The sequence below is a fragment of the Coturnix japonica genome, chromosome 4, assembly GCF_001577835.2.
Source record: "Coturnix japonica isolate 7356 chromosome 4, Coturnix japonica 2.1, whole genome shotgun sequence".
Taxonomy (NCBI): Eukaryota; Metazoa; Chordata; class Aves; order Galliformes; family Phasianidae; genus Coturnix; species Coturnix japonica.
In genome coordinates this window covers 30,211,679-30,237,450 of record NC_029519.1, presented here as the reverse complement: position 1 = coordinate 30,237,450, position 25,772 = coordinate 30,211,679, and the positions used below count along the sequence as shown (strand labels likewise).

At 41.9% G+C, this 25,772-nt stretch overlaps 1 protein-coding gene and 1 long non-coding RNA gene across 4 annotated transcripts in view; one reads left to right on the top strand and one right to left on the bottom strand.

Annotated features, from left to right (window-relative positions):
* INTU (inturned planar cell polarity protein) overlaps nt 1-13,019 on the bottom strand; it is a 40,219-nt gene extending 27,200 nt beyond the window's left edge. The window contains exons 1-2 of one of the 2 annotated variants that reach the window (XM_015861253.2): nt 12,817-13,019; nt 5,946-6,532 (exon numbers count right to left, since the gene is read on the bottom strand). In XM_015861253.2, coding sequence (XP_015716739.1) covers nt 5,946-6,532; nt 12,817-12,929 — 700 coding nt within the window. In that variant the 5' untranslated portion in view covers nt 12,930-13,019. Of the gene's footprint in view, nt 1-5,945; nt 6,533-7,703; nt 7,886-12,816 lie in introns of those variants that run through there. The other variant, XM_015861252.2, reaches the window with a different exon arrangement.
* The window catches only part of LOC107313225, a 74,741-nt gene continuing 56,912 nt past the window's right edge, over nt 7,944-25,772 (top strand). Inside the window, exon 1 of one of the 2 annotated variants that reach the window (XR_001554869.2) lies at nt 7,944-8,388. This is a non-coding gene — a long non-coding RNA (uncharacterized LOC107313225). The remainder of the gene's footprint in view (nt 8,389-25,772) is intronic. The other variant, XR_004307230.1, reaches the window with a different exon arrangement.

Sequence of the window (25,772 nt, the reverse complement as noted above, 5' to 3'; positions counted from 1 at the left end):
GACCACATCTGATGGGGTAGAATACACAAATACTCTTTGAAAGAAAATCTATCAGTATTTACACGCATTATACTCAAAGTGTTCCATTTATTTGACATCTAATGTACGTCCGTAAAACTTTCATTGGAGAGATAAATATTTATTCCATTCAATTTGTAAAAATGTAATCACGTACCATAAATGGAACAGCTTTTCAGAAGACACTGCCAAAGCAGCCCCATAAGGCTACCTTCATTTTGCCAGAAAACGCAGTATCGCTATGGAAGAACTGCAAATTGACATTGACTAAGAAAAAATACAGCCAGCAGTACTGACTTTCCAGAACAGCGATGGTGGGACTCTTGGCCTTTTCTTTTCACCAAACAAAACAGAATTCAACAAACTGGGACTATTAAGAATGAAAGCCACTACTAGCACAATAGCAAGTATGTAAAATAATGAACATGGAGTGCCTTAAAGCAGAACACGGCCACAAGATCTACCCAGTGTGGTAATTAACGAAGGTAAAAGTTTATGTATACAAGTACTCCTTTGTTAATAGTGCTTCCAACATTTTCTTTGAGAAACATTTCTTTCCCTTTAAAGGTGTGAACAACTTAAAAGTGAGAGTGATTCAGGTTCTTAGGTATTAAATCTATCAAAAAGACTGTATGTGAAATACAAAATATTTTATCCGTTTACATGAAATAAACTAAAAAAAACAAAGAGCAGCATTTCTTAAACTTGGTAGTTTGCAGAGTTAGGTCAGTTTTCACAGACTAAAATATAGCTGAATGACAAGCAGAAAGATTTTTGCCTGAAGAGAGAAAAGTTGTACAGATGACACTGCAAGTCCATTTTTCAATCATTTCTGTGCTCTACGAAGTAGGTCAAAAAACCCAAAAAACACAATTGACTTTCCTTAAGTACACAGATTGAGTTGAATGTTTCTGTTTTTGCTGAAATATACATATACAATATATTTTATGAAATGTTCTTTTCAAACTTGATATAGAAAAACAAACCTCTTTTTAGCTTTTTCGTTAATACAGTTGCAAATACAAATTATACTGTATAATAAAATTCATAGAATAAAATAAAAATCATAGAATACATAGAATAGCACTTGATGTGCTCTTATTGGCTTGCATGCTCTAACTCCCTTAGCTCATTACTGTCTGGTTTGAAAGACATGAGATGAAGAACATTACAAGAAGATATTTTTTCCATTTTTAGGGAGATTTTGATGAAACATGAAATATTTTTTTCTTCTTCTGACAGCTTCAGGATATCAAACTTGGAGTCAATAAACATACAGAAAAACACATACCCTTCTCTTAAAGGAATACAGTAAGATATTCACATGTATGCTCAATAAGAATGAAAAATCAAGTTTTGAGTTCTATCATCTATTACAAAAACTTACTCCTAGTCCACAAACTATTAGACACCCGTCTACGTTCTCCACAAGTGCCAAACAGAACCAAGTTTTACTAAAGTGATGGAAATGACATAAAAGACAGTCAAGAATTTGTTCCTATTTTCTTCAGTGTAGAAAAACTTCTCACCCACTGTTACCTAAGAACGCGTATTGATCTCAAATGTGTGGCATTTCAGTGACTGCTAAATTTTTTCCCATCTAAAGATGAAGTTTAGAAAAGTCTCAGGACTGCTGACATCCCTCAAATATTTCTCTCAGGACAGACAACAGTCCCACCAGGCACAGGTTTTGTTAAATACCGGTTCCATACAGCTAAACCTGCACATACCATTTCTAAAAGCAGAACGCTGCATTAGGCTGGGGGGTATTGGCTGATGAGTGAATGCCACTCCCATGCTGTGATGGCAAATGAACATTTTAATCTGAATAAAAAAATCAGAGCCGTGCCATTCACATGGGAGAGGAATGAGACTTTTTTTCTGGTAATTTCATGTAATTTCCTCTGCTCTTAGTAATGGCTCAGTAAAAGTACTTATAAACGTTCACATACTCCCTTCCAAAAAAGGCAAAGCATGGAACATATTTTACTGAAGAAAGCCAGATCAATTACTTGTTTTATATGTTAGCAGGCTGCTTTGACCCAAACCAATGCTGTTATGCCTCAAGAGGAGATTAAAAGAACATAAACGACATCCCAAACTCCACAGTGAGAGCACAGCAAAGCTTACGCAAGCTCTGAATTTCTATCTTGTGTGCTTAACATCTCTACGCTGGAGAGACTTTTCAACAATACACCATATATGGCAATTTCCCATGGAAAATCTCAAACTTACAGCATTGTGGTCCTTTCAAGAACATTTTTCTGACAGAACTCTTAGCTCGTAGCAAATGACAAAAAGCAACAACCACCACCAACACTATTTACCTTAACTGTCAGAAGATGATTGCAAGCTGCTTATGTAAATGTATTATTGTTTTAAACTATTGGTTCATGCTACGCTCCACTTTCCAGCGACAACTGCCTGTTTTACCAATCTGAGATCAATTGCTGAATATTGATATTATGCTCAGGACTTGAACTTTGGACCTCCAACAACGATTACCTGTGTTTTTACTATTCAGATGAAAGGAGAAAAGATTACTACTTTGACATTTCTTCATTCAGAGGGAATCAATGACCCTCCCACATAACACCAAGAGAATTAAGTAAAACCCATAAAAACCTTCTGCCAGTAAAGGGGGGCTGGGATCTGCACCCTTCGACTGATGCCTGCAACAACAGCCTGAATCTTCTACACAGAGTTGGATTATTACAGTCCATGTTTTTCAGAAATAATCCTTCCCCCTTGGTAGTTCCTACACCTTTCTGACAAATGAACCCACTGATCAGAAGTGAGAATTCATGCACAACATTCAGATGCTCAGTGACAAGTGCAATAATAATGAAAAATGATTTCAAAGAGGGTAAGGCAAAGAGCTTTTCTGCATTTTTAGCGTCACTGGAATTACTTTTCCATTTATACCACAGAAAAGATGGTCATCATCAGCATTTACACAAAGTATCCCCTGCTGTGAATTGGAGAGGTTTCAGTTTGGAGGGGAGAGGAAATGAAATTATAATGGCATTTCCTATTATAACCCTTATTTCCGTGGATCTAACAGTGAGTATTCGGTGGAGCTTTTCATCTTTGAAGATGCATTCAAAGATTTAACTATAAAGTTTTACACAGCAGAACGGGCTTTGTATATTGTTAATAATAACTTCGCATAAAAGAAATTATTGAAAAACAACAGAAGACCCTTAAGGTACAAGAGATAAAGGCTACTGTATTTCTTACTGTATTTCTTAACCCAAATGGAAGTGACAGCAGAAATTCTAAAAGCAATGAGGACTTTTTTATTTCAGTGCACTCCACAAATAGTAAACAGATGTGTCATTTTTCAATCTTTGATGCAATAAGGGATACACATATCAGAAGCAACTTAAGAAGCCATCGGAGGAAGTGATTATCTATTGGGAGAAAAATTGTTATTAATTTTCTGTCCTGTTTCTGTCTTCTCAATACTGGAATGACTTTTTATGTTAATTGCCAACAGATCAAATTCAGTAACAATCTGCTGAGCCAAACTGCCTGCAACACCCACTGCAAGCTGGTCACCAGGAAACTCACAGTACACCACTTTAAGGCATGGCTTTTAAGAGGGAAAATATACTTGGCATTCACTTAAAAACAACAAGCAAAGAAACAAAAACACTGATCCAGAAATGGTCTGCATCACCCATTGCAGGTCATTAAAATATTAACGTTAGAAAAACATAATCAGGAACAGGTTAACATTTCTGCACACGAAGGTCAATGGAGATGAACAAAGTCATAGCCAAGCCAGTCAGCCGGCATCATGCTACACTTACTGATCAGGTGTTAGACTGACCACAGAAATATGCTTTCCTGTGTGTTTCCATAATTCTGAACAGAATTCCTACAACTTGCAAGCAAAGTTCTACTGACTTTTTTCCTGAACTTTGTGCGTAACTTCAGCTCCTGTAAGGATCTGAAGAGGCCCTCGACTGAACTGCAGTTATTTCTAAGTCAGGCTTTGGGTGTATAATGTAACACTCGTTGTCTGAATTACAACACAGACAGTAAGCCAAGCAGTTTTTCTGACAGAATCAAGATTATTTTTACTGTATATCTTTATGCTGACAGCACTGAAATCTAAACGCCTAATTTATGCAAAGCTCAGTTTCTAGACACCACATACAAATTTTGGAGTACTCAGTGTTCACTGTAGATGTGTAATTTTCATATAAAAATACTTTCAAATTATATATTTTATACTGTTGGCACAGAGTACAGCTCATTTTCTCAACTGAAAACTGAATAACTGTAATATGCTTGAAAATACTTCTTTCCAGCATCCCAAACCAAAGCACTATTGGTTGTCAGCCCCACGACACATGAAATTGCTGGACTTTTTAGATTAACTTAAATGTTTTTCTATCTAAGACAAGACAAAACAGAAACCAAAATTGTGTTCATTAGCTCAAGGAAACACTGAAAGCCACAGACAATGTATCACTGTCACTGAGAAAGTTAGCGTTTTCTCCTGGATTTGTTCTGTGCTTATGTTGTTCTGACTTCACAGCTGCTCTTACAAACAGGCAGTTACATACCAATTTGTGTCCCAGAATAAACGTACAGGTTATAAATACCAGCTTTACACTAATTAGAGTAAATACCATTAAGCACAGCAGACCAAGCTGAAACTCTCTTCCTCTTCCCCCCCATTCTTCATCCCTCACTTCTTGACTAATCAGTTCTTTCTGGTAACATTTGAAAGTTATCCAGTTTTTCCTCTGGAGTATTCTTTAGCAATGTACTGAGAACCTGTTCTAGAAGAATGAGCTAGTTAAAACATGACTTGCATTTTAACACACACAACAGTGGAATTTCAAAAGCACTCATGCTGAGTCTGTGGGATTTGTGCTACTACAGCATTAAGATTTTCATGATCTTTTAACCAAAATCATATCTTTGCTTGCTCCATACTAGAGAGCAACTTCAAGGGCAATTAACCATCTTCCACCCCTTGCAGGCACAAGCTAGCTGCTAGCTGTCTCACATTTACAGACTCCGAGGCTGGGAGCTCATGAGTACTAAGTCACTTATTGCAGTGGCCTCTTGATACTGGAAATAGGAGCACGTGCTCCTTCACTACTGGCCAGGAAAGTTCATTCTTGTATGTTATTCAAGCTCTGGTGCCTGTCAGGCCTTCTGTGATCCTGTTTAACTCAGCACATCAGCGAAAAACTAGATGAACAGTTTTTCTTCTGGGTTTGTTTCCTGCCAGGTTACTTAGCTGCACTGCCTTAGGTCTGGCAAGAGCCAAACCAACACAGAAGAGCTGCTCTGCTGGCTCACTGCCTTCTCATTCTGCAGCTGATCACAACTGCTGAAGAAGCTCTTCTCATTACTTGACAGGAGAACAACTAAACAAGGCTGTGCACAGATAAAAGCTAAAAAATGTATATTTACTCAATGTTTTTTCTCTTTTTTTTTTGGTGTGTGTGTCCCCTAAAATCCATATAAAGCATATTCTAAGAAGAGTGGTAGAAAGCACTAAAAACAAAATGCAGTATTTGGCACACTCAAGTTTTTCCACAGGCCCAGTTATCTACAGAGTAAATTCTGCATCACATTAAAGATGTGGGGCAGTACTTCTTTTTCCTAAGTTGAAGATGCTTGCTTCTTGTAGGCTAAAGGGACAATCAGCTCCTTAATGCCTTCTGGTTTATGTAACATATTCTTAAAACCACTAATATAATAACACTGATTCAGTGAATAGGTGACAAAACACCAAATGCAGTGACATTTACTTAAAATAGTACCTCAGGAATGTACAAAATAGTAGCTGTAAGCATTATTTACATCTTGGGAATATTCATGGCAGCTGCCTCTCAAACAACAGAATAAAATAGAACTATTCGTTTTAAAAGAAGAGCGTGTTCACTTGATTAACTTACCAATCAATATCTGGCCTGTTTTCATTGCTGAACTGCCTGGCACCAAACCATGCACTACAAGCTTCTCTTCACCGATTCCTCTGGTGACCTTATCCTTCTTGCCTCGTTTCTCTGCTCTTCTGCTGCTCCATGAAGACTGATGGACAATTCCTACCAAGGCCTCTAGCAGTCTGTGCTGCTCATCTTCTCCAGCACTGTCCAGCAGCTTTCTGGGATTCACATAAACACAGATATCTTTGTACTTCTGCTGTATTTCACCCATTTTCTGAGTGGAGTGCTGTTTCAGTATCGAAGTTGGACCACTGGAGTGCACATTGCAGCTTCCACTTCCTTTCTTACTAGAATGCTTTGGTAAAAGATTCTTTTTCTTTAACATTTTTGTCAGTTTCTTCAGTTCATACTTCCTTTCTTTTCGTGATCCCTCCTGAATAACTTCCGCTTCGTTTTCACTAAATCTGACATGATTCACTGGCGGTATTTGCGGGCAGGCGTTCTGAAGTAAAGTTTCTTCTTCACTTTCACTCATTTCTAAATAAAATAGCTCCCCATTTTTCTGCACACCATCCAACCATTCAGGCTCAAGGTCACTGGGAAACAAAGAACAACAATCAGTGATAGCTCTGATAACACTGCTCTGCAAGTGACATCTACTTATTTTGAGCAGGGAAGGTATACAGAGAGTACAAGGCAGAAAAGTATATAATCTCCTGAATATTAAAAGCTTAATGCCTTAAGTTTGTCATGGGAATAGGAACTCTTCCAAAACAAATGACAGCTTACGGAAGGAAAGACATCCCTGATTAGCAGGAGTGCTGTCTGCAAGGCAGAAAAAGTCTTTGTCCTAGTTTGGCAATGGTGATGTGTCAACCACATCCAGGTTTGGATCGTACAGTCTAAAAGAGATGTAATAACTGGAACAAGTCCAGAGCACAGAGACAAATACAAAGTAGTTTATAAACATCTCTTAAATGGAAAGAGACTGAAGGAAATCACACTCTTTTGGCTGGAGAAAAAAAGAAGATAGCTGAGGAGGCAGCAGGACTAATTGTCCACTCCACAGCTCCAAGATGAACCTCAGAGTGCTATTACAGGAGCATGAGGATCAGCGACCATGAAACCAGGGAATGTCATTGGTGATTTTATTTATCAAAACATTACGGTAAATATTTGAAAGCTTCTGATTTCATGCATGTGGAGGTCAGTATCAGCAGGATTTGTGAAGAACTTCTAAGATATTCTATGTGAAAGATTCTCGTGAACAGCCAAGAGCAGCTCGAGCTGGACTGAGGGCAGCCACATCTCTCCTGCCAACCTGAGACTGCACTGATAGCAATCAAACAAGGACAAACAGCAACATACATCATCATACCAATAATTGAGTGAAGTTAGCGTGCATTCATAAACCTTGCACTAGGACTAGATAATTTGACTAGATAGAGGAAGAAAGTTTAAAACTAGCACGAGCACACAACTTGAACAGAGCATTAACTGGAAGACAGACACAGCTGAGCAAAGCACAGCGTAAAGACCCTGCAGGGCAGCACCTTTATGGGCTCAGAGGGAGGGTCTGGCTGGCAAAACCGCGCCTAGAAGGCGCTAGAGATGTGGCCTGGAGCCGCACGGACTTGGGGCGTGCAAGGATGCTGCGGGCAGGGACAAGTGCCACCAACTTGCCCTTTATTCACACTCGCTCACAACGACGCCCGCCAACGCTCCGCCCATCGCGCTCCCCGCGGGCTGCACCCGGCCCGCCCTTACTCGGAGCTGTGGGACAGCGAGCTGCCGGCCGAGCTGCCGGCCGAGCCGCTCTCGCTCTCGCTGCCGCTGTCGGCGCACCCCGCGCTGCCATCCCGCAGCGCCTCCACACCCCGCAGCGCCTCCACACCCGCCGCTCCGCTCAGACCGTCCCCCTCGGCCGCCATGACTCTCGCTACCCGCCCGCACGTGACCGACGCCGCGCCCTCTGATTGGCGGCCCCTTCCGGCGCCATGGAAACGAGTTAACGGTCGCGGTCCCGCCTGTGAGAGACCCGCCAACAGGAGGGGAGCGGTAGCGCCTCCTCAGGATGGAACGGCCCTGCTCCACAGGGATCCGCAGAGTAACAGGGGCTTGGAAGCGCCCGGCATCCCCGGTACTCCATCAGCACCAGCACCCGAGTCTCAGTGGGTTTCTGAGCATCTTTTAGTGGGTCAGCACTGAAAACGTAATGGAGAATAGGTTGTCTGGTACCAAGTCCTCAGCAACAGCCCCGTAAAAGAGACTTGATGGAACCACAGTCCCGGGCTGAGCTCCAAAGCATTGCTTATAATCAAAAACTTATCTGGAGAAAGAAACTCCAATTAAAAACTGACTTTCTCCATCCAACCATTAGCAGCAGAACACATCCCATCTTCACTTAAAGAAGCACAAGAAATGAAGACGGCTTCTTAGCTTAGGACAGCAGGTAAGTGAGGGAGAAAGGGCAGGGCCACAAGGCACAGCCAAACCAGCTTCGTGTTTTGGCCCCTGGAAGCAGTCAGTGCACGGTAGAGATAGAACAACAAAAAGCGACTCCGTTTTCAGGGCTTTAATTATTCACATGCATGAAAAACAAGAGCCATGGCAGCCCCGCAGGCAACTCGCTGTGTAGCTGTGTCAGTAAACCTATCAAGACACGCATGGTGAATAAGGGAAGGGATGGGGAATAATTGTTGGAACATTTTTAACACGTTGGATTTAATCTCTGCTCAGTGGGATGCCTGCACAGCCTCAGCAATGAGCTTCTATAGGATTCTGCGAGAGTTGCAGAATTGTGGTATGAGAGCCCTGCGTTTGAAACTGTCCTAGGGAAGCATTTGTTGATCAATGTGATCTCAAGTGAATTAACAGGAATGGTTTGGACTTGTGTCCCAGTGATTCAGCCTCAACTAGAGCAGTAGAAATACTTCCATCAGATGTTGTGGTGATTCTGAAATGCCTGTAGCAAAGCGTGTTTCAAGGGAATGTTACTGTTGTGTGGATTTTCTCAATATGCAACTGCTCAATGGAAGAGACAAACTCTCCCTACCTAAAGAAAAAGAAAAAGAGGCAAGTTTGTTCCAGTATGATTTTATTCAGGTTAGGACAAAACATGGTAAAAAGAGTGGAAAGAATTAACCGAGCTGGCGAAAACCACTCTACGCAGAATATATAATTCACGCATGGTAGACCATTCTTAAAATAAATCCCATCTTTGTTTCCAATAGCCAGAATGCAAACTATGCAGCAACCTTTGTATTTTCTATTGCTTCCAGAAAAACAGGTGGAAGAAATGTTTTAGAAATACCCAACTTCTCCAACAATTTACTGCATAAAAGCAGGATCTGCATAAACGTGTCCCAAAGAGCCTGATGAGCTCTGATTCTCTAGAAGGAATCACAGAATCACAGAATTATCAAGGTTGGAAAAGACCTAAAAGATCATCTAATCCAACCATTACCAATACTTCCCAATGATGCAGGAGTTAGAGTTTTAAAGGAGCTGGATGAGATACACAGTCCTGTCCACCCTAATTGCTATGTGCAAGCACATAATAATAATACAGTGAATAGCACACTGAAGTGTTTCTGTGGAGAAGTTATAGCCTAAGCGAGATGGCCTTTTTACTTAAATTTCACTAAGTTCAGGAGCTGGTTCATTGTTTCCAGTTGCTTGTTCAGTAAGTGAGAAATGAGGATCTCCAAGAAGTGGAGGCAGCCTTACACCACTTGCTATTTTACACTGATAAACCTATGGTGGGGGAAAAGATGCTGGAAGTTCACCGAGATAGTTGGGAATCACTTAAATATTCTTATGTGGGGTTTTGGTGCTGTGGGAACAACTACAAATTGATTCGTCTCACACAGCAGGGTTTTATTGGAGTGAAGAAACTTTTTCCCACACAATCCTGCTTAAGAAACCTTCCCATCATTTCTCGTGCATAAATATTAGGAAAAGACTTGAAGCCATTTGTCTCCTGGTGCATCCTTTAGGCTGAGCCCAATTGCTTGGGCTGATGCTTCTCACTAAAGCACCCCTAACCCTTCTGCACTTGGTTGCTCTTATTGACAAGCAGACAGCCAAAGTCTGCCACAGGCCATCAGTGGCACCACCACCACTACTCACTCTTACTGAACAACTGCTTAATGGACATTTAAAAGGGAATAATTAAAGGATCACAAAGACGATCAGGGGGCTGGAGCACCCCCCCTATAAGGACAGGCTGAGGGAGTTGGGCTTGTTCAGCCTGGAGAAGAGAAGGTTGCGGAGTGACCTCATTGCAGCCTTTCAATACCTGAAGGGAACTTACACCCAGGAGGAGAATAAACTCTTTGAAAGGGCTGATAATAGCAGGACACGGGGAAATGGTTTTAAGTTAAAAGAGGGAAGATTTAGGTTGGATGTTAGGGGGAAGTTCTTCACTAGGAGAGTGGTTCCTGGAACAGGCCTGCCCAGGGAGGTTGTGATGCCCCGTCCTTAGGAGGTGTTCAGAGGCCAGGTTGGACGTGGCCCTGGCAACCTGATCTAGTAAAAGATGTTTGGTGGCCCTGCCAGGCAGGGGGTTGGAACTACATGATCCTTGAGGTCCCTTCCAACCCGGGTCATTCTGTGATTCTGTGAGTAAAGAATTAAAAGAGTGCTTTTTAACACTCTTTTGCCTGAAGGTTTTTCCGGAAGAACTAACTCTTATGTTTGGAAATTCACTTCAGAACAAGAGGTCCTTGTTTCTTTCTGGCTTAACGTCATGCTTCAAAACATATCATGCTCTAAAAATAAGTCTATCTTGATCCACATTTGTGTTCAGGAGTAGACTGTAGTTAAAAGGGGATAGTGCACACTACTGAGGTACACGGCTCCTTTCTAATGGAGGAGGAAAAGCACACAACGCTATTTTGGCCTGGCTGAAGGGATATTTATTATCTCCTATTCCAACCCCTATCCATCCACTTGAAAATTTCAACTACTAACGTTTTTTCAGTGTGACACATCGACAACAGAGTTCACAGAATCACAGAATTGTAGGGGTTGGAAGGGACCTCTAGAGATCATTGAGTCCAACCCCCCTGCCAAAGCAGGCTCCCTACACCACGTCACACAGGTAGGCGTCCAAATATCTCCAGAGAAGCTGAGACTCCACCACCTCCCTGGGCGCCTGTTCCAGTGCTCCGTCACCCTCACCGTAAAGAAGTTCTTCCGCGCATTCGTGTGGAAATTCCTATGCTGTACTTAGAAGAGTTAGAAGAGTTGTTCCAGCTCTTTGTTACCAACAACTAAATAAGAAACCCTGAATCACTCATTCTGGTTTCCTTTTTTCCTTTCTCCTGGTTTTCAAATGCAGTCATATTTCCAGCATGACTCCATTGAAAACTGGACAGACACAAAATGATACATTATAGATAAGACACGATACACTGTAAGTAATCACTACTTAGAAAAAATGTATTTTCATCTCCGTGTTCCCTAAAGTTAACACTGCTTTAGTCAAACAGCGGAAGGGAAGCAAACAGAAGGTGTGGTGGGCTGCTAAGCAGAGCCTGGCCCAGTTCTTTCAGCCATCAAGTCCTATTCATTTATTTCTCCTGTGCACAGCATCAGCAAAAATCTGAGAAAGGAATGAATTCCTTTTAGTTCACGCTTAATGACGACAGCACAGCTTTCCTCTATGCCACTAAACCCTTCCTTTCTTTAAGAGGGGCAAAAGGCACTTCTCGTAGGCTTTTCTTACTAAACAAGATGCTGTGATTACACCGAGGCTGACACAGGGTCACATGAATAAGACTGTGATTACAAAGAGCTCACAGCTCTTCTGATATTACTGCATGGCCACCATCCACAGCAAAGTAGCATGAACTGCATAGGGACACTGGAACTCAACTGAAACGACACTGATGTAAACAATACCAGTGGGCAGTGTATTTAACCCAACTGAAAAACAAGATGTGTCTTTATCAAGTCACTAACAAATGCATTCCCGGCATTTCAGATACCAGGGGATCCCTGGTAGCACACAGCTCAGCTTTCAGCTTCCAGGGCTGCAGCAGAGCAGTGTAGGAACAGGCCAACTGCAGAGCGCCTGCTTGCTGCAAGCACTGCTTCCATCCTCAGGCATTCCAAGAAACTGTTGGTTCAGTTGGGTGCTTTCAGCAGGAGGGAAGCTGAGCAAATCATCAGTTGTCAGTTCCCATAGCAATAGCAGTTTGGAGCCAGCGAGAGAGCACGTTTTTTTCTTTACAGTGGGAAATAAATCAACACAGCCGAGAAAATGCTTGAGGAAACGGGCAGTGCACAGAGCAGATGCGCTTCTGTTGAGCACCACTGAACGGGATGGTGCTTTCCTTGTACAAGGAGGTGGCACCGAGGCGGCTCTCGGATCGGATTAGATATTATCGGTACGATTTCTTTGAGGTGGAATACCGTGGGACGTTGCACGTTAGGGATGAGGAAGGCAGGGCTAAAGCAGGCAGCGCTTCTCCTGCACATTCATTAACGATTGCCCACCTCAGATCTGCTCTCGAGTTAAGTTTTTCCTCCTCTCCTTGAAGGAGCGCTCCCAGCCTCTGTCACCTCCATCTCTGAACCCCGGTCAGACGCCGCGCTCTTCCACGGCACCAGCAGAGCCGGGCGCGCTGCCCCACCTGCCTGCCGAGGGGCCGCGGGAGCCCGAGCACCCGGAGAAGGCGAATGCAGACACGGGATCGGCCCGTTTCATTTCCTGCCTCGGCAACAAAAGGCCGCCGCGAGGAGCCCCGCCGCGGAGCCGGGGGCTCGGGCCCCACCGCCGCCTGCCCCTCGCTCGCTCCGATCCGGGCTGCGCCGAGGGGCCCGCTCCCCGCCGCAGCCTCCCGCCCCCGTCCCGTCCCGTCCCGCCGCTGACCTGTGCAGCAGAACGCTCTGCACCGAGTCCAGGTCCTCCAGGTTCCTGGTGACGGGCCGCGGGATGCTGTACCTGCCCGCCCCGAACATCGCGCCCGCCCGCGGCCCCCTCATCGCCCGCCTCGCGGCACCGGGGACTGCGGGCGGGCGGCTGTGGGCAGGTGGGAGCCCTTCAAGCCGCCCGCCTCCGCCGCCCCGCCCGTCCGGCCCCCGAGCCCGCCGCGGGGCGGGGGAAGCGCGGCCCGGGCCGAGAGGCGGGGGATGTCGGGCCGGGACGCTGCCGGGACGCTGCGGCGTCCTGACGCCTGCCCCGTCCCGTCCCCTCACCTGCGGGGAGCGGCTCCCAGAAAACGGCGGTGTGTCGGTGGGATCCTTCCAAACTGGCAGACGTTGGACTCTTTGTCCCAGAGCCTCCGCGCGGGGTGATAAAACCTTTTATCCCTACTTGTTTTCCTGGTGATTAAAATCATTGAATTGACCAGTGATGTGAAACGTGGAGTGTTTCACCTGCAAATGTTCTTGGAAGTATGGATCAGATGGTGGGGATAGAAATTTTCCTTCTATTCACAGATAGAGCTACTTTTGTGTCCTCACGGTGTATCTGCTCTGGTAAATGAGACTTGTGGAAGTAGGAAAGAGAAAATGGAGATCATTTTAAGCTGTACTGGAAAAATGAAAAACAAAATTGGTGCTGCTGATAGGAGCATCAGTTAATAAAAAAATATTTTACAACTTGAAATAATCAGCCTTCTGCAGCTTAACATCCAACAGCAGCATGATTAAGAGCCAGAGCTGCGAGCAGTGTATATCAGTCTCAGGCAAATGAGAAGCAGAAATCCCTGCATGTGCATACTGAGATTATAAAGGTTAGTCTCGAACTCAACATAGACCTGGGACTTGAACAGCTTCTCTGGAGCACTGGATTCCCATCAGTCCTTTATAGGTGGTTATGAGCACAGCATTGTGTAACCGCAGCAGAGCAGTAAGCGGCAGAGATTTTCTTTTGTATATATATATTTTGTTGTGAGTACTGTCTTTATGCCTGAGGTGGCAGTGCTGTTTGATTTGATACACAGTAGTGTTGTGTTTTCCAGTTTGCTTAGGGCAACGCAATATTCATTTTGTTTGTAAGTAGAGTTTGCTTGTAGAAAACAAGAAAACCAAACATTCCCACCAAAACCCCCTGGCATTGCCAGAAGGCCTGTCCAGGATATTTGTCATTTTTCCTTTGTCCTTGTGATCCTTCTCGCAGGATATCGCTTTTTTTTCTGGTGTTACTTCCAATCACCTAATGCTGACCTTCACGATAATATCATCTGGTACTAACATTTTTACCCAAGCCTAGAACTGGTTGTGAAAACCTGCAGTAGAGTTGCTTACAACTCGCCGAAAAAGCATTTAAGCATTAAAAAAGAGAGCTGAAATGGAAAAAAATAAGTGTGTGGGGGGGGTGAGGTGGGGTTACATAGATTATGAAATGACAGATACATCAGTGTCTTGTTGCTGATAAACAGGAAAAGTAGAGTGTTTTTCTAGATATTAATCACAACTTTATCACATTTAGTGTGGCTAAGCTCAGTATTTGCAGTCAACAGCTGGAAAAAGGAAAAGGGAGCAGAATTTCAACAGTGATCCAATGATACATTCAGAGCTGTGTGTTTTTTTCCCCTGCATAAGTTTACGTTACCTTTGCTGCACACAAGCTTCTAAGATTAAAAGGGATCTGTGCTGGAAGGGTTAATTCTCAAAGCGACTTCTACAAATCCCCAGCCTCTGCCATTTACAAGAATTATTTTAGCAGAGATTGAAAGTTCCCTGGACTATTGTTTTATTGTATTTTCAGCAAGATTTCAGCACGTGCACAATATGCCACAGGAAAGTAAGGTCATCATTACATTGGAGGTTCGCCAGTTCTGGTATTTAACTATGTATTAAGAACACGGTGTTACAGTGTTTTTTTGAATCAAGTGAAATTCATGCAACTGGACAAAGACTGAAAAGTTCTGCAATGCAAAGAAACAAATGTGTTAGGGATATTAAGCCTCTTAAAAACAGCAGTGACAACAGAAATGAATTTTAGTAGGCACCCTGGCATGCAAAATAATTGCAGCACGCCTGGGCTCCCCTTCTGTCTGTGCACTTTTACTGCCAGTTGAGCTGCCTTATGAAGGCCCTTTGAGTGTGTTGAAGAGCTATTCTGGTACTTCTTCTGTAAAAGAAATAGCAAAGTATTGTGATGCTCTGCTTATGACAGAGATCTCTTTCTGTCGTTGTAGTGTTTTCATGTGTTGTTTTTTTTTTCTTAAATAAGTAGTTGTTGGTCTCTTGGTTATGAAACAATTTCCTGTCTCAATAGTCCTTGGATCACCACATTTCTTTGGAGTACACAAGAAAAGCTACTTTTGCAATATTGCAGCACCCTCCTTGAGTTGGCTACTAAGTTTTAGCGTGCCTGGGGATCAAACACTGATCTGCTTTCGTTAGCTACAAGAGATGAAAATCAGCTTATCATTGCTTTGTGCTTATCATTTGACACTTATATCATTAGCCATGAATTGTTAGCTCTGTGTGGATAGCTGAAGTCTTTTGGAAAAGTATCCAATCATTCCACTGAATTTGGAGAATGAAATATTAGATAATTATGAATCAGTTCTACATACATTTTACTTTTCCACTCCTTGTGAGTCAGCACGTACTACTTTAGCCCAATATACTTCAGAGCTGCTGTTGGCTGCAGACCCAGGATGGGATAAGTATGAATCTTGCATGAAGGTGAGTCAGCTGTAACTCCATTCGGTTAAAACAAAAGTTGTGAGAAGACTGTAAGGGATCTGATTGAAATTAGGAATGCTAAGCAAGTAGGAATTCATCTCTCCAGGTTTATATTTTCCTTTTGAGTTTTTTGTCTTGGTGATACGTTAATAGGAAAAAGCATTATTTCAGTTCAATCATGCCTACTAGTGATGAGTGTTGTGCTTTACTGTACTCAGCTCAGAAACTAAGGGCTGTGGCAAACTGCTGATTGAGCACAAGGTTACTGTCCTGGCTATTGCATCCTTCCTCATGTTTTTCCTTATGAATGTAACAGACAGCAGAGCAGGCGCTGTGAATGTGTCCTACCAGCTGCAATTCATAGTCCAGCATATTAACTTAAGCCCCTGTCTATTTCCATTTATTTTGTTATGCCAAGCTATTAACTGGGGCAGCTCAGTATCAAGTTCACATCTCTTATTTCATTAAGCTATGGTAAATGAAGGGATCCAGGAAAAAATGAACCAGAGACCACATTTTCTGCTCATCTGAAAATACAGGGATTTGACAGCCTATAGACCATATTTTTTTCATCTGACAGTCATATGTATTTTCCCTTTTACTTAGAAATTGAAAATTGCTCATATTTGGACATAGTGGGCAAGCAGGGACTACACATTACCACAAAGGATGAAAACCGATAAAGAAACCGGTCAGTTAACACTGTGTAATTCAGTGTTGTGTTCTATTGCCTTTTCTGGTAAGTGGCTTCCTTACCAAATGTGCTTCTACTGTATTAAAACCACAGATAATTCCAAATGTAGTTTTTCAGAACTGTGACCTGTAACAGATGAATATGTATAAATTCTGCAATTCTGTGCAGCAACTTTCTTCAAGCCTATGTTGGCTTATTTCCAGCATTGCTTGGTCTTCTGCTGATTACTACTGGATAATGACAGTGATTTTGTTGGGTGTACTATATCAGGTGTACTGACAAACATCTACTTCTTAAAAAATATGAACACAGAAGGCAAAAAGCAGTCCCAGAAATGGCTTATAGCTTGAGAAAATAGGTACTTTTCTCTCCAGTTTGCATTTAATCAGAGCTTAATTAATATTTTAGTAGTTCATAAGATCTTTTTTTGAAGCAGAATAGCACCACCTGGTGCTGAGCAAAGTTTTGATGAACTTGAGATTCTTTCTGTACTGCCAAACTACTGCCTTTTACAGACGATTTCTGGTCAAATGAAGGATGTTACATTACTGCTGTCTCTATTTCTAATGCTTCCTGGCCCTTTATCTCATAGGCACTTTTTTTTCTAAATCTTCACCCATCATTTACCAATGTTTAGGTACTTCTAAAAGTAAGTTAGTTCTTCTTGTACATTAAACATTCAGGACACATGAAAAGTTACCACTTAAAATCTTATTTCCAGTCTTTTCTCCATCTGGCGTATATATGAGGAAGATGAGCTAAAAGTTTTTAGTTATTTCTGAACTTCCTTGGCATCTTTGGAAAGAAGAGAGTGATTGAGATTAAGACCTGCATCCTGAAAGGACTTTATGTGCCTGAAAACTATCAAAATCAAAGAGGATATAGCCCTAAGAATTCAATTGAGGATTCCACTGAAGAACATGAAAGAACAAGAAGGTTTTTCTTTGCTTGAAGTCTCTTTTTTCCCCCTTTTTCTGTGTTGCAGTTTACCATTCCTTCCTCCTCAATGGCCAATAACAATTTTATGGCCACTTTGTCCCATGAAGCCCGCTTTGTATGTCACCATTATGCTATTTTTTATAAATGGTTTGCATGTAATTTTTTGTAAAATAAGAAAATAATTATAAGAAAACCAATATATTCTGTATTGCACAGCTCACAAAGGATGTTCGGCTTTGCCTGTAACAAGGTTTTGAACTTGGCAGTCCAGTACTGGTGCTTTGCTGGCCAGTGGCATGGGTAGGAGTAATGTGACCAGAGTGATGCTGGAACCAGGGAGGAGAGGATGCACTGGCAGGAATACCGTGTGATAGAGGTCCTGTCCTGTTACAACAATAGGGCCTTGTTGTCTTCTCTGCTGACTATCTAGCTTATATTTCTGAATGTGTGAACATGCTCAGGTATGGAACTACGTTGGTATTGGACAAATATTTGGTAGTTCCCTAAGCTGAACATCTTTCTAGGGTAGTCCGTCTCTTGGTGTGTTGGGGTATTGTATATGAATTTAGACAAGTGTTGAACTCATTTTCTTGTCCTTCAGATTAACATACTTTCTTATGGCGTAACTGTATTTTGTTGGTTGTTGCCATGTAAAACTACAGAAAACAATGTTATGCATGAACACATTTTCTAAATATAAGCTGCTTGATACTGTCCCCTCTCAAGTGCAAAAGCAAAAGCAATTTGCTAGTGTGTTTTGATGGTTGTTTTAAGATTCCAGCAGAGATATTTTGTGAACAAGATAATGAACAATTGATCCTCAAGCATATTGGACAATTTTCAGGGAATTACTGAAGAAGTAAATTGATATTTGTGGATACAATATGAAAATCTGTACTGCACAGGGAGCCCAGGGAGTTCTGAGATTCTTCCTTTCTAGAATCTGCTCTCCTCATTTCTTTGTTTTCCATCTGCTACAGTTTGATAGCAGCCTCCCACAACCCCACTTCTGTCCACCAATATCCTGCACTGTCTGTATGCTACCACCTGGAGCCTGGAGGAAATTTTAGCTAATAAGTAAATAACACTTAAACTGCCTCAGTGATGTAGCCATGCACCTGGGGGTGACCAGAAACAACATCCTGGAGGAATAAAAACCATTCCATTATGTGAATTATTGAAGAAGTAGCCAGAAAACATATTTATCCATCTCACAGCCTTCTTCCTGTTCACAGATGTCAAAAGTCCATTTTCCAAAGTCTTTTGCTTCACATCTGACAGCCTTTATGGGGTAGCTGTACTTGTTAGTGACAGAGACAGGCCTATCTAATCCTGGGCCCAAAACCTCTGAAAGTTCATGCACTGGCAGTAGGTAGTGTCACATCACAGCTACCTTCTCACCACATGCCTTAGGTGCTTGTAAGTACAAGCACTTATCAGTTGTGTTTCTTGTGCAGGTGTATGCTGAATGCATGGATTTACCAATAAACCAAGTCTTACAGTTTGAGAAAGAATTTGAAGTCCTGTTTTGCACTGCTTTAATTTTAAACACTGAAGTCATCCCACAGCCTCTCTCAGTTGAAGACATTTTTACTTAATCGTCTCTGCTGCATAATAGGGCTGTTTGCAATGGTTTTGTTTTCAGTATCAACATAGAGACTTAAAAATCCAAGTAACCAGCTATGCTTAAGTCTTTCCACTGACAATAGGTTCTAACTCTCAATAAGAAACACTAGGGGGCCTTAAAAATCCTGTGCATGTAAGTCTGATAACTCCACGGCGCTCTTCTGTGCAATCTTCTCAATGATTCCATTGAGAAGTGTATAAAAGATTACTAGTGTCATGGGAAAAGCTGTGAGGGCCACCTGCAGGCTGAGAAACAGCTTCTAGCATGATTGTTTTAGTCTTACATCATGCTCAGTATAAGCCATCATGATTGAAGCTGCACGTTAATTTCTCAGAAAAAGGAAGGAAAATGACATTCGTTAGATCCATTTCTGAAAGTAGCATTTCATCACTTTGATCTGGGCAGCTGGTAGGGTTATATACCCCAGGATCTCTCTGGTCTAGTAAATGATACTGATTTTTATTCCCCATGCATTGCACGAATTCAGTTCAAAACTTAACAGATATACTGATAATTTCACTAGCAGCTCTTTTGAGTGAGTTCTAAACTCAGTGTTTTTGTCATAGAGAGAGAAGCAAAGTACGTGCATACAGTGAGTATGCACAAAGGGGGATTTTAGGAATAGCTTGGAGTTCATTTATCAGTGATAGGAGAACTTGCAAGATGTTATTTTGATTTTCTTGAAAAAACAAAACAAAACAGAACAAAAAAAAAAGGGGGATCTTCAGAATTTCCCGTGTCCTGTCATACATGTCATTGATCTTTCTTCCTGGAAAGAATATTGCAGAGAAAATTCCAAGGACACAGAAGTTCCTGAGACACAGCTATGCATGTAAAATACAACAGATAAATGCCTTCAGGGAGAGGGGTTGCTTACCTTTCCCTACCCCTTTATTTCTTCTACATGTCTGTATGTATCTGTAATATGGCAGATGCCCCAAAGGGTATTTATTCTTTTGAAAAGTGCAGATCCTGACACACTGACAGACAGCAGTATGAAATGGTGCAAGGTAAGGCCGCTTCCTCTTGCTTCTCTGATTCTTTCCAGTTTTGCAAACCTATGCTGGGCTATGCACCATCACAGGCCAAGGATCTGTCCAGATTTTTTTCCATTACTGTGCTTTTATCTGTAAGTAGCTCTATGCTATTTTATACCCAAATGTTTCTTTGGTGACCAAAAATGATGAAATCTGTTGGTTTTGTTTTTTGTTTTTTGGGGGTTTTTTTTGTTCTTCTTTAGTCCTTTTGCATATTGCTGTGCTTCCCAGCCCGTGTGGCTCCTTTAGCATTGCCTGTCACAACTGAACAGTGCTCAAGTGTGTTAGGGATGTGTGCATCAAGAAAAAGTCATTACTCATTTTTATGTCTCTGAGTTTTCTTTTGGAATAATGAGTGAAAGTGAAATGCATGTTATACAAGGCTTGGATACATGCAGAGAGATAAAAATCCAGCTCCAATGAAAATTATTCTGTCCTGTGACTTTAAAAGAGCACCTGAAAAGACAAATTCCCACTGGAGAACTGAAACATGTAGTAGTTAGAAATCCTATGAATCATGTCCTGAAATAAGAAAACACGACGGTGCTTCTTTCCTAAAGGGGAATTATTGTCTGTTGCTACTTCAAAGCTTTTGTGCAAATTCCAGCGTAGAATCCCAGAATTAGAATCATAGTATTACATTTGCACACGTAGTAAATAGTGCCTTAAGATGTGCTTTTACAAACAGAAAATAAGTTGTTTGGGGATCTGAATTGTGTTCCATGGCCACAATGCAGATGTGGTTTCGGAAAAAGTATAGTTTGTAAGGAAAAAAAAAATCAAATCCAAAGGAAAGTGAATTCTTCTATCACTAGGCTGATGTTGTGAATTCACTTTCAACATATCTGACCAAAACAAAAATAAGCAGAAACCGTGAAATACAGCTGCTTCTGGGAACACAGGTGGCAAAGTTACTGTATTGTGTATTTGTCTGATAATAACAAGCATGAAGGACAACTTTTGGCAAGGGGGAACATCAAATGGACTTTCTCTTCTGTCTCAAGCCCCAGGGCTTATAAAAATAACAGAAACCTTATTGCACAAATCACAAATGGTCAATAAAAACTTTACGGCTTGCGGTTACACAGAAATATCTCGAGAAATTACAGACAATCTGTAGAGAATGCTTCCAAATGAAAGAGCTCTACTCCCATAGTGCTTCCTAGGGGGCCAGCATCAAATCTGTAGTCCCCAGTTCAGTCTGCTGCTAACAGCTTGTTTTTCCTTAAAGCATGCTTCTGGGAGTTGACACTGTTGATTTCTCTAGAACAATTGCATCATGTGATTTGGAAGTGCTTCTGCTCAGGGTTGCAGATTCTTCTTTTTTCTAACGGCTGGTAAGGCTGGGGACTTAGGTGAAAAGCTCAGCACTGATGAGATAGAACTTAATAAATGGGAGATCTTGAGGCACTGGAGCATCATATGTACCTTTGCTGAACCATAAATACCTTGTGTATAGTCATGTGTGTCTTAAAAGCTTGTTTTCTTTACAAACTGAAATACTCTGCTCTTAATCACTTGTAGCTAGCAGCTTGTGCAAGTGATCAGTCCTTAACTACTGCGCACCTCAGACAGCAGTGAATGATACCATCTTTTTTCTAGCTATGGCTAATGAGAACATCTTAAGACAGAAGAATGATCCATGCCTTAATCCACAGCCTTTAGCTTCCAAATGACGTTAAGTGTTAATAGTTACTGCACCACTGAAAACTTGGGGTCAGTACAACTGTCATAGAATCATTAAGGTTGGAAAAGACCACTAAGATCGTCCGGTCCAGTCATCAGCAGATCACCACCACACCCACTGAACCAAGTCCCTAGGTGCCATGTCCACAAGTTTCTTGATCACCTCCAGGGACAATGACTTCACCACCGTCCTGGGCAGCCTGTTCCAATGTCATAGTATCATAGTCATAGTCATAGTCTCATAGTCTTGTGTGGGTTGGAAGGGACCTTAGAGATCATCGAGTCCAACCCCCGGGATTCGAGCCTCTGTGCAGCAGAGCGGCACTTGTACCACTTGCGCCACAGGGGGGATTTGAACCTAGGGCCTCCGGTGTTGCAATGCGGCATTCCTACCACTGCGCCACCGGGGCACACATGTCTTATCACTCTTATGAAGAAGAGGTTTTTCTTGGTATCAAAGCTGAACCTGACCTGAATCCTCATCTGTTAATCTGGAATAGAAAAGAGTCTAACTTTGAACTGTAGTATCTGACAGCTGCTGCCCAAGCCACTTCAACCTGTCTTTATCGTGAGCTCTCTTAAGTGCAAGTCGTTTATATGGAGAAAAATTCAGCTGTGCTACAGCAGAGCATGCTTTTAATTTAAAAGAACAAGCCAAAATAATACCAATGCATTCCAGAAATATCTATAAACGCAGAACTAATGCTGCTCTCTTTTTATTAATACCCAGTTATGTCAAGATGTATAACAGGCCTTCATGATGGTAATAAATCAGTGACAAGGTTTTCAATAAAAGCTGTATTGTAACTTAGCATTATGTTTTCTGGTTGGTGACTGATGAAGTCATGCTACAAATGTACTGGACACTGCTGGAAGGGCAAGGTGCAACCATACTGTTTGTATTATGCACTAGTTTCCAGCTTATAGTAAACTGTAATTATTTTTGTTCTGCAGTATTATCTGCAATGTTTTGAGTGTTCTGGTTCTTATTACCTGTGGACATGCTTTAAAAAAATACCTCTAACATAATATTAAGTAATTTAAAATACAAACACATTAGAAGCCATATGATTGTTCTGCCTCTTTCATCTTTCATTGCATTGACAAGTACCACAGTGGTGCTGTGCATACAGTTGGATATTAATGTTTTGAAACATCCTGCTTGATTTTGTTGGAGATAAATGTTCCAGACAGAGAGGAATAACCAAAGATCTGTGAGAATACCAGCTGGTCAATGCAACTAAACTTGGAAAATTGGCTTCTATGCTTAAAGGTCTGCCATACATGAAGAAAGAAATTAAACTTCATATCTCTTTGGTTTCATAAGTAGAACTGTGTAAACCATGTACGTTTTTAAAGAGTAGATCAGAATCTGAACAGGCAATAGAGCTCTAAAGGATTTTTTCCAAACCGTAACAATCTTGTGAAGGCCTCAGAACAAAAACTGTACTGTAACACTCTTGTGGAAGTTGCAGAACAAACACATGTTGTGCTCAAGCTCAGAGGAAGTCAAGATTTAGTCCTCTTGCTTAACGTGGCCTCTGGTGTTCCCCCTGCCAACCACGACCACCACGCAAGAGGAGAAGAACAGCCAGCATGGTATGCGCATGGCACATGATACTGGGCACTCCACCTGGCAACAGCTTTTGGCCCAATTAGAAGGAATCATCACATGGGATCAGAAGGCACTGCTAATCCCACAGCTGGTGGCTCACGGCCCCACCACATCCTTGACCAACCAAGAAGAATGAGGAGGTGGACTGACCCTCAAGGACATCAAGACATCTGCAGTGGTGACTTGCTTTTCTGTCTTTTTTTTTTTTTTTTCCCCAGCCCCTCTTGCTCTCTACTTTTCTTTCTTTCTTTTCTTTCTTTTCTTTTTTTTTTTTCCCTCATGTCCTCTCCCATGTTTTAATAAATAAAGGCACACTCGTGCTCAATCAACGCCTTGACTGCATTCCGAGTCTTCATTCACAGGGATTGGGATGAATATAACAAACCACAAGCTGCTTTGGCTTGCAACAGAGAGCACGAAAGATTGCGCTCTCACTGGTTGAAGACATTCTGGAACGGCTCAGGAATTGTCTCTGGAGGAAAACAGTTGGATCCCTTCCTCAGAAGGGGTCTGTAGTAACAATAGGGTGCTACTGACCGAAGGCTGGAAAATGCTAGTATTACCACTTTACTGCATAAAAACTTCATATTGCGCAATGAGAGATTATAGATAGGGCTCTCGTACATATGCAGAAAGAAGTGGGCATACATTGTTCTTTCTGTTGCTCAGAGGAGAATCTTGCCCAGCATTCAGCCCCATCAGCCGGAGAGATGGAGGAATGGGAACTCCATAACAAAGCAAAACTAACATTAAAAAAAAACACAAATAAACAACAAAAAAACAAACCACAAAAGTGTACTTCCCAAAAAAGGAGAGAGATCCTGGTAACAAGAAACAGAGAGCTTTCCTGTGGTTAAGTCCAAATACATACAAGCTGATCTCATAACCTGCAAAGGATGCATATGGCCAAGTCAATCCACTGCTTTAAGAACAATAATTGTTATGCAAATCATTAAAAGAAAGGCAATGGACAAACAAGAATGTGGGTTCTAAAGGACTAAGAGACTGGAGATTTTAGGGTCAAAAAGCCATTGAGGACAGGGTTTTGGTTTTTCCTGAATTTAGACACTTCTTGAGTGCTTGCAAGCTCCCAGCATCCCCACCATCATATAGTGACAAGTTACACTGATATAACTGCATGATATACAATAAGGCATTTCCTTAGGCTTGCTTTTAACTTGTTCATCAACCTGATTTCTCCTCTTACAAAATGTATTCCTCATCCCTGACCAGGCTGTAGATTTAAAATCTAGTCCCTCTTGGAAAACTAGCTATATGATGCTGAGTTGATGTGGTTCCAGATGGCGCATTAATGGACTACAAGACATTTCTGCAGGCCAACAAACTGCTTAAGGAACTCCAGAGCTCACCTTTCTCTTCCCTGGCACCCACAGCTGTAAAACTGACTGACATATTCCTTTCAACACTGTTTCATCATGAAAAAAAAAAAAAAACAATAAAACAAAAAAACAAAAAAAAACCTGTCCCACAGAAACTTTCCCTAATCCCCAAAATACGTCTGTATTGAAAAGCATTACTAGTTCGATGGTACATAACAACATAGATCTGTTTATCTCTTATTTTAACTTGCCCGTAGCTACTCTGCCCAGGGCTAGGAGCTGTGCACCCCCCGAGGCTGAGGAAGCAGTGCTCAGGCTGGTGGTTGGCGTGCACCACCTAGCGACGGCTGCAGGCTGACACAACTCCTCTTTCTGGCTCATCATCGGGGACCATGAGGAAATAGATTTGGGAATCAGAGAACTCTTATAAACTGCAGTACGATTGTAGAACAGATGAAAGAGAAAGATGAACTTCATTTTTAAGACAGTGAAGAAAGATGAGCTATTTCCATCTTTCAGTTCTGAGATACCACTTCTCTGCCATTCAGATTCCTAACTTCATTGGCCTTGATCCTCTGAACTCTTGCAAAGTAGCTTAGTCCATTGCATAGAGACTGAAAAGTCATCTAAGGTTTGTTTTTTAAAGAGAAGTCAGGTTGTTACAGCAGCAGAGCTGAAGACCAGAGGGTAGATCACACTTTATGTAACAGTGCTGCATTCTGAACATTTCGAAATTTTCAGTGAACAGTCTGCTCCTCCCTCCTTTTCCGTCCATCCCAAGGTGATTCAGTACATGGTTACTAGATTACCTTTCATTCTTTGCCCCTCTCTTTTGTAGAACTTCTCCCTGTTGCTCATACTTTCTTCATAGTTAAGAATATTTGCCATCATGCGACACATTTAACTACTTATGATACTACAAATAATGCATCCTTTGGCTTCTTCCCTCCTCCCATTTTTTCTGGGCTACCCATTAAGTAGCTTGCAAACATAGTATTGTGGTCCTGATTCAAGCATCTGCAGGTTGCTAACCACAAACTACTGATGCTCTGTATCTAAATAGTCCTTCAGTTACCACTCATACTGTTCTTTTCCTTGAGACTTCACTGTTTCATTGTTTCATGCACCTGCTCCAACACAGCTGTGATTTCCCAGTGATGACACACTATTTTTCTTGTGCAATTACGTTATTTTTTTCAATGAAGGGAAGTAGGCAATGCTGGCACGCGTTTGGCACCAGACATAGC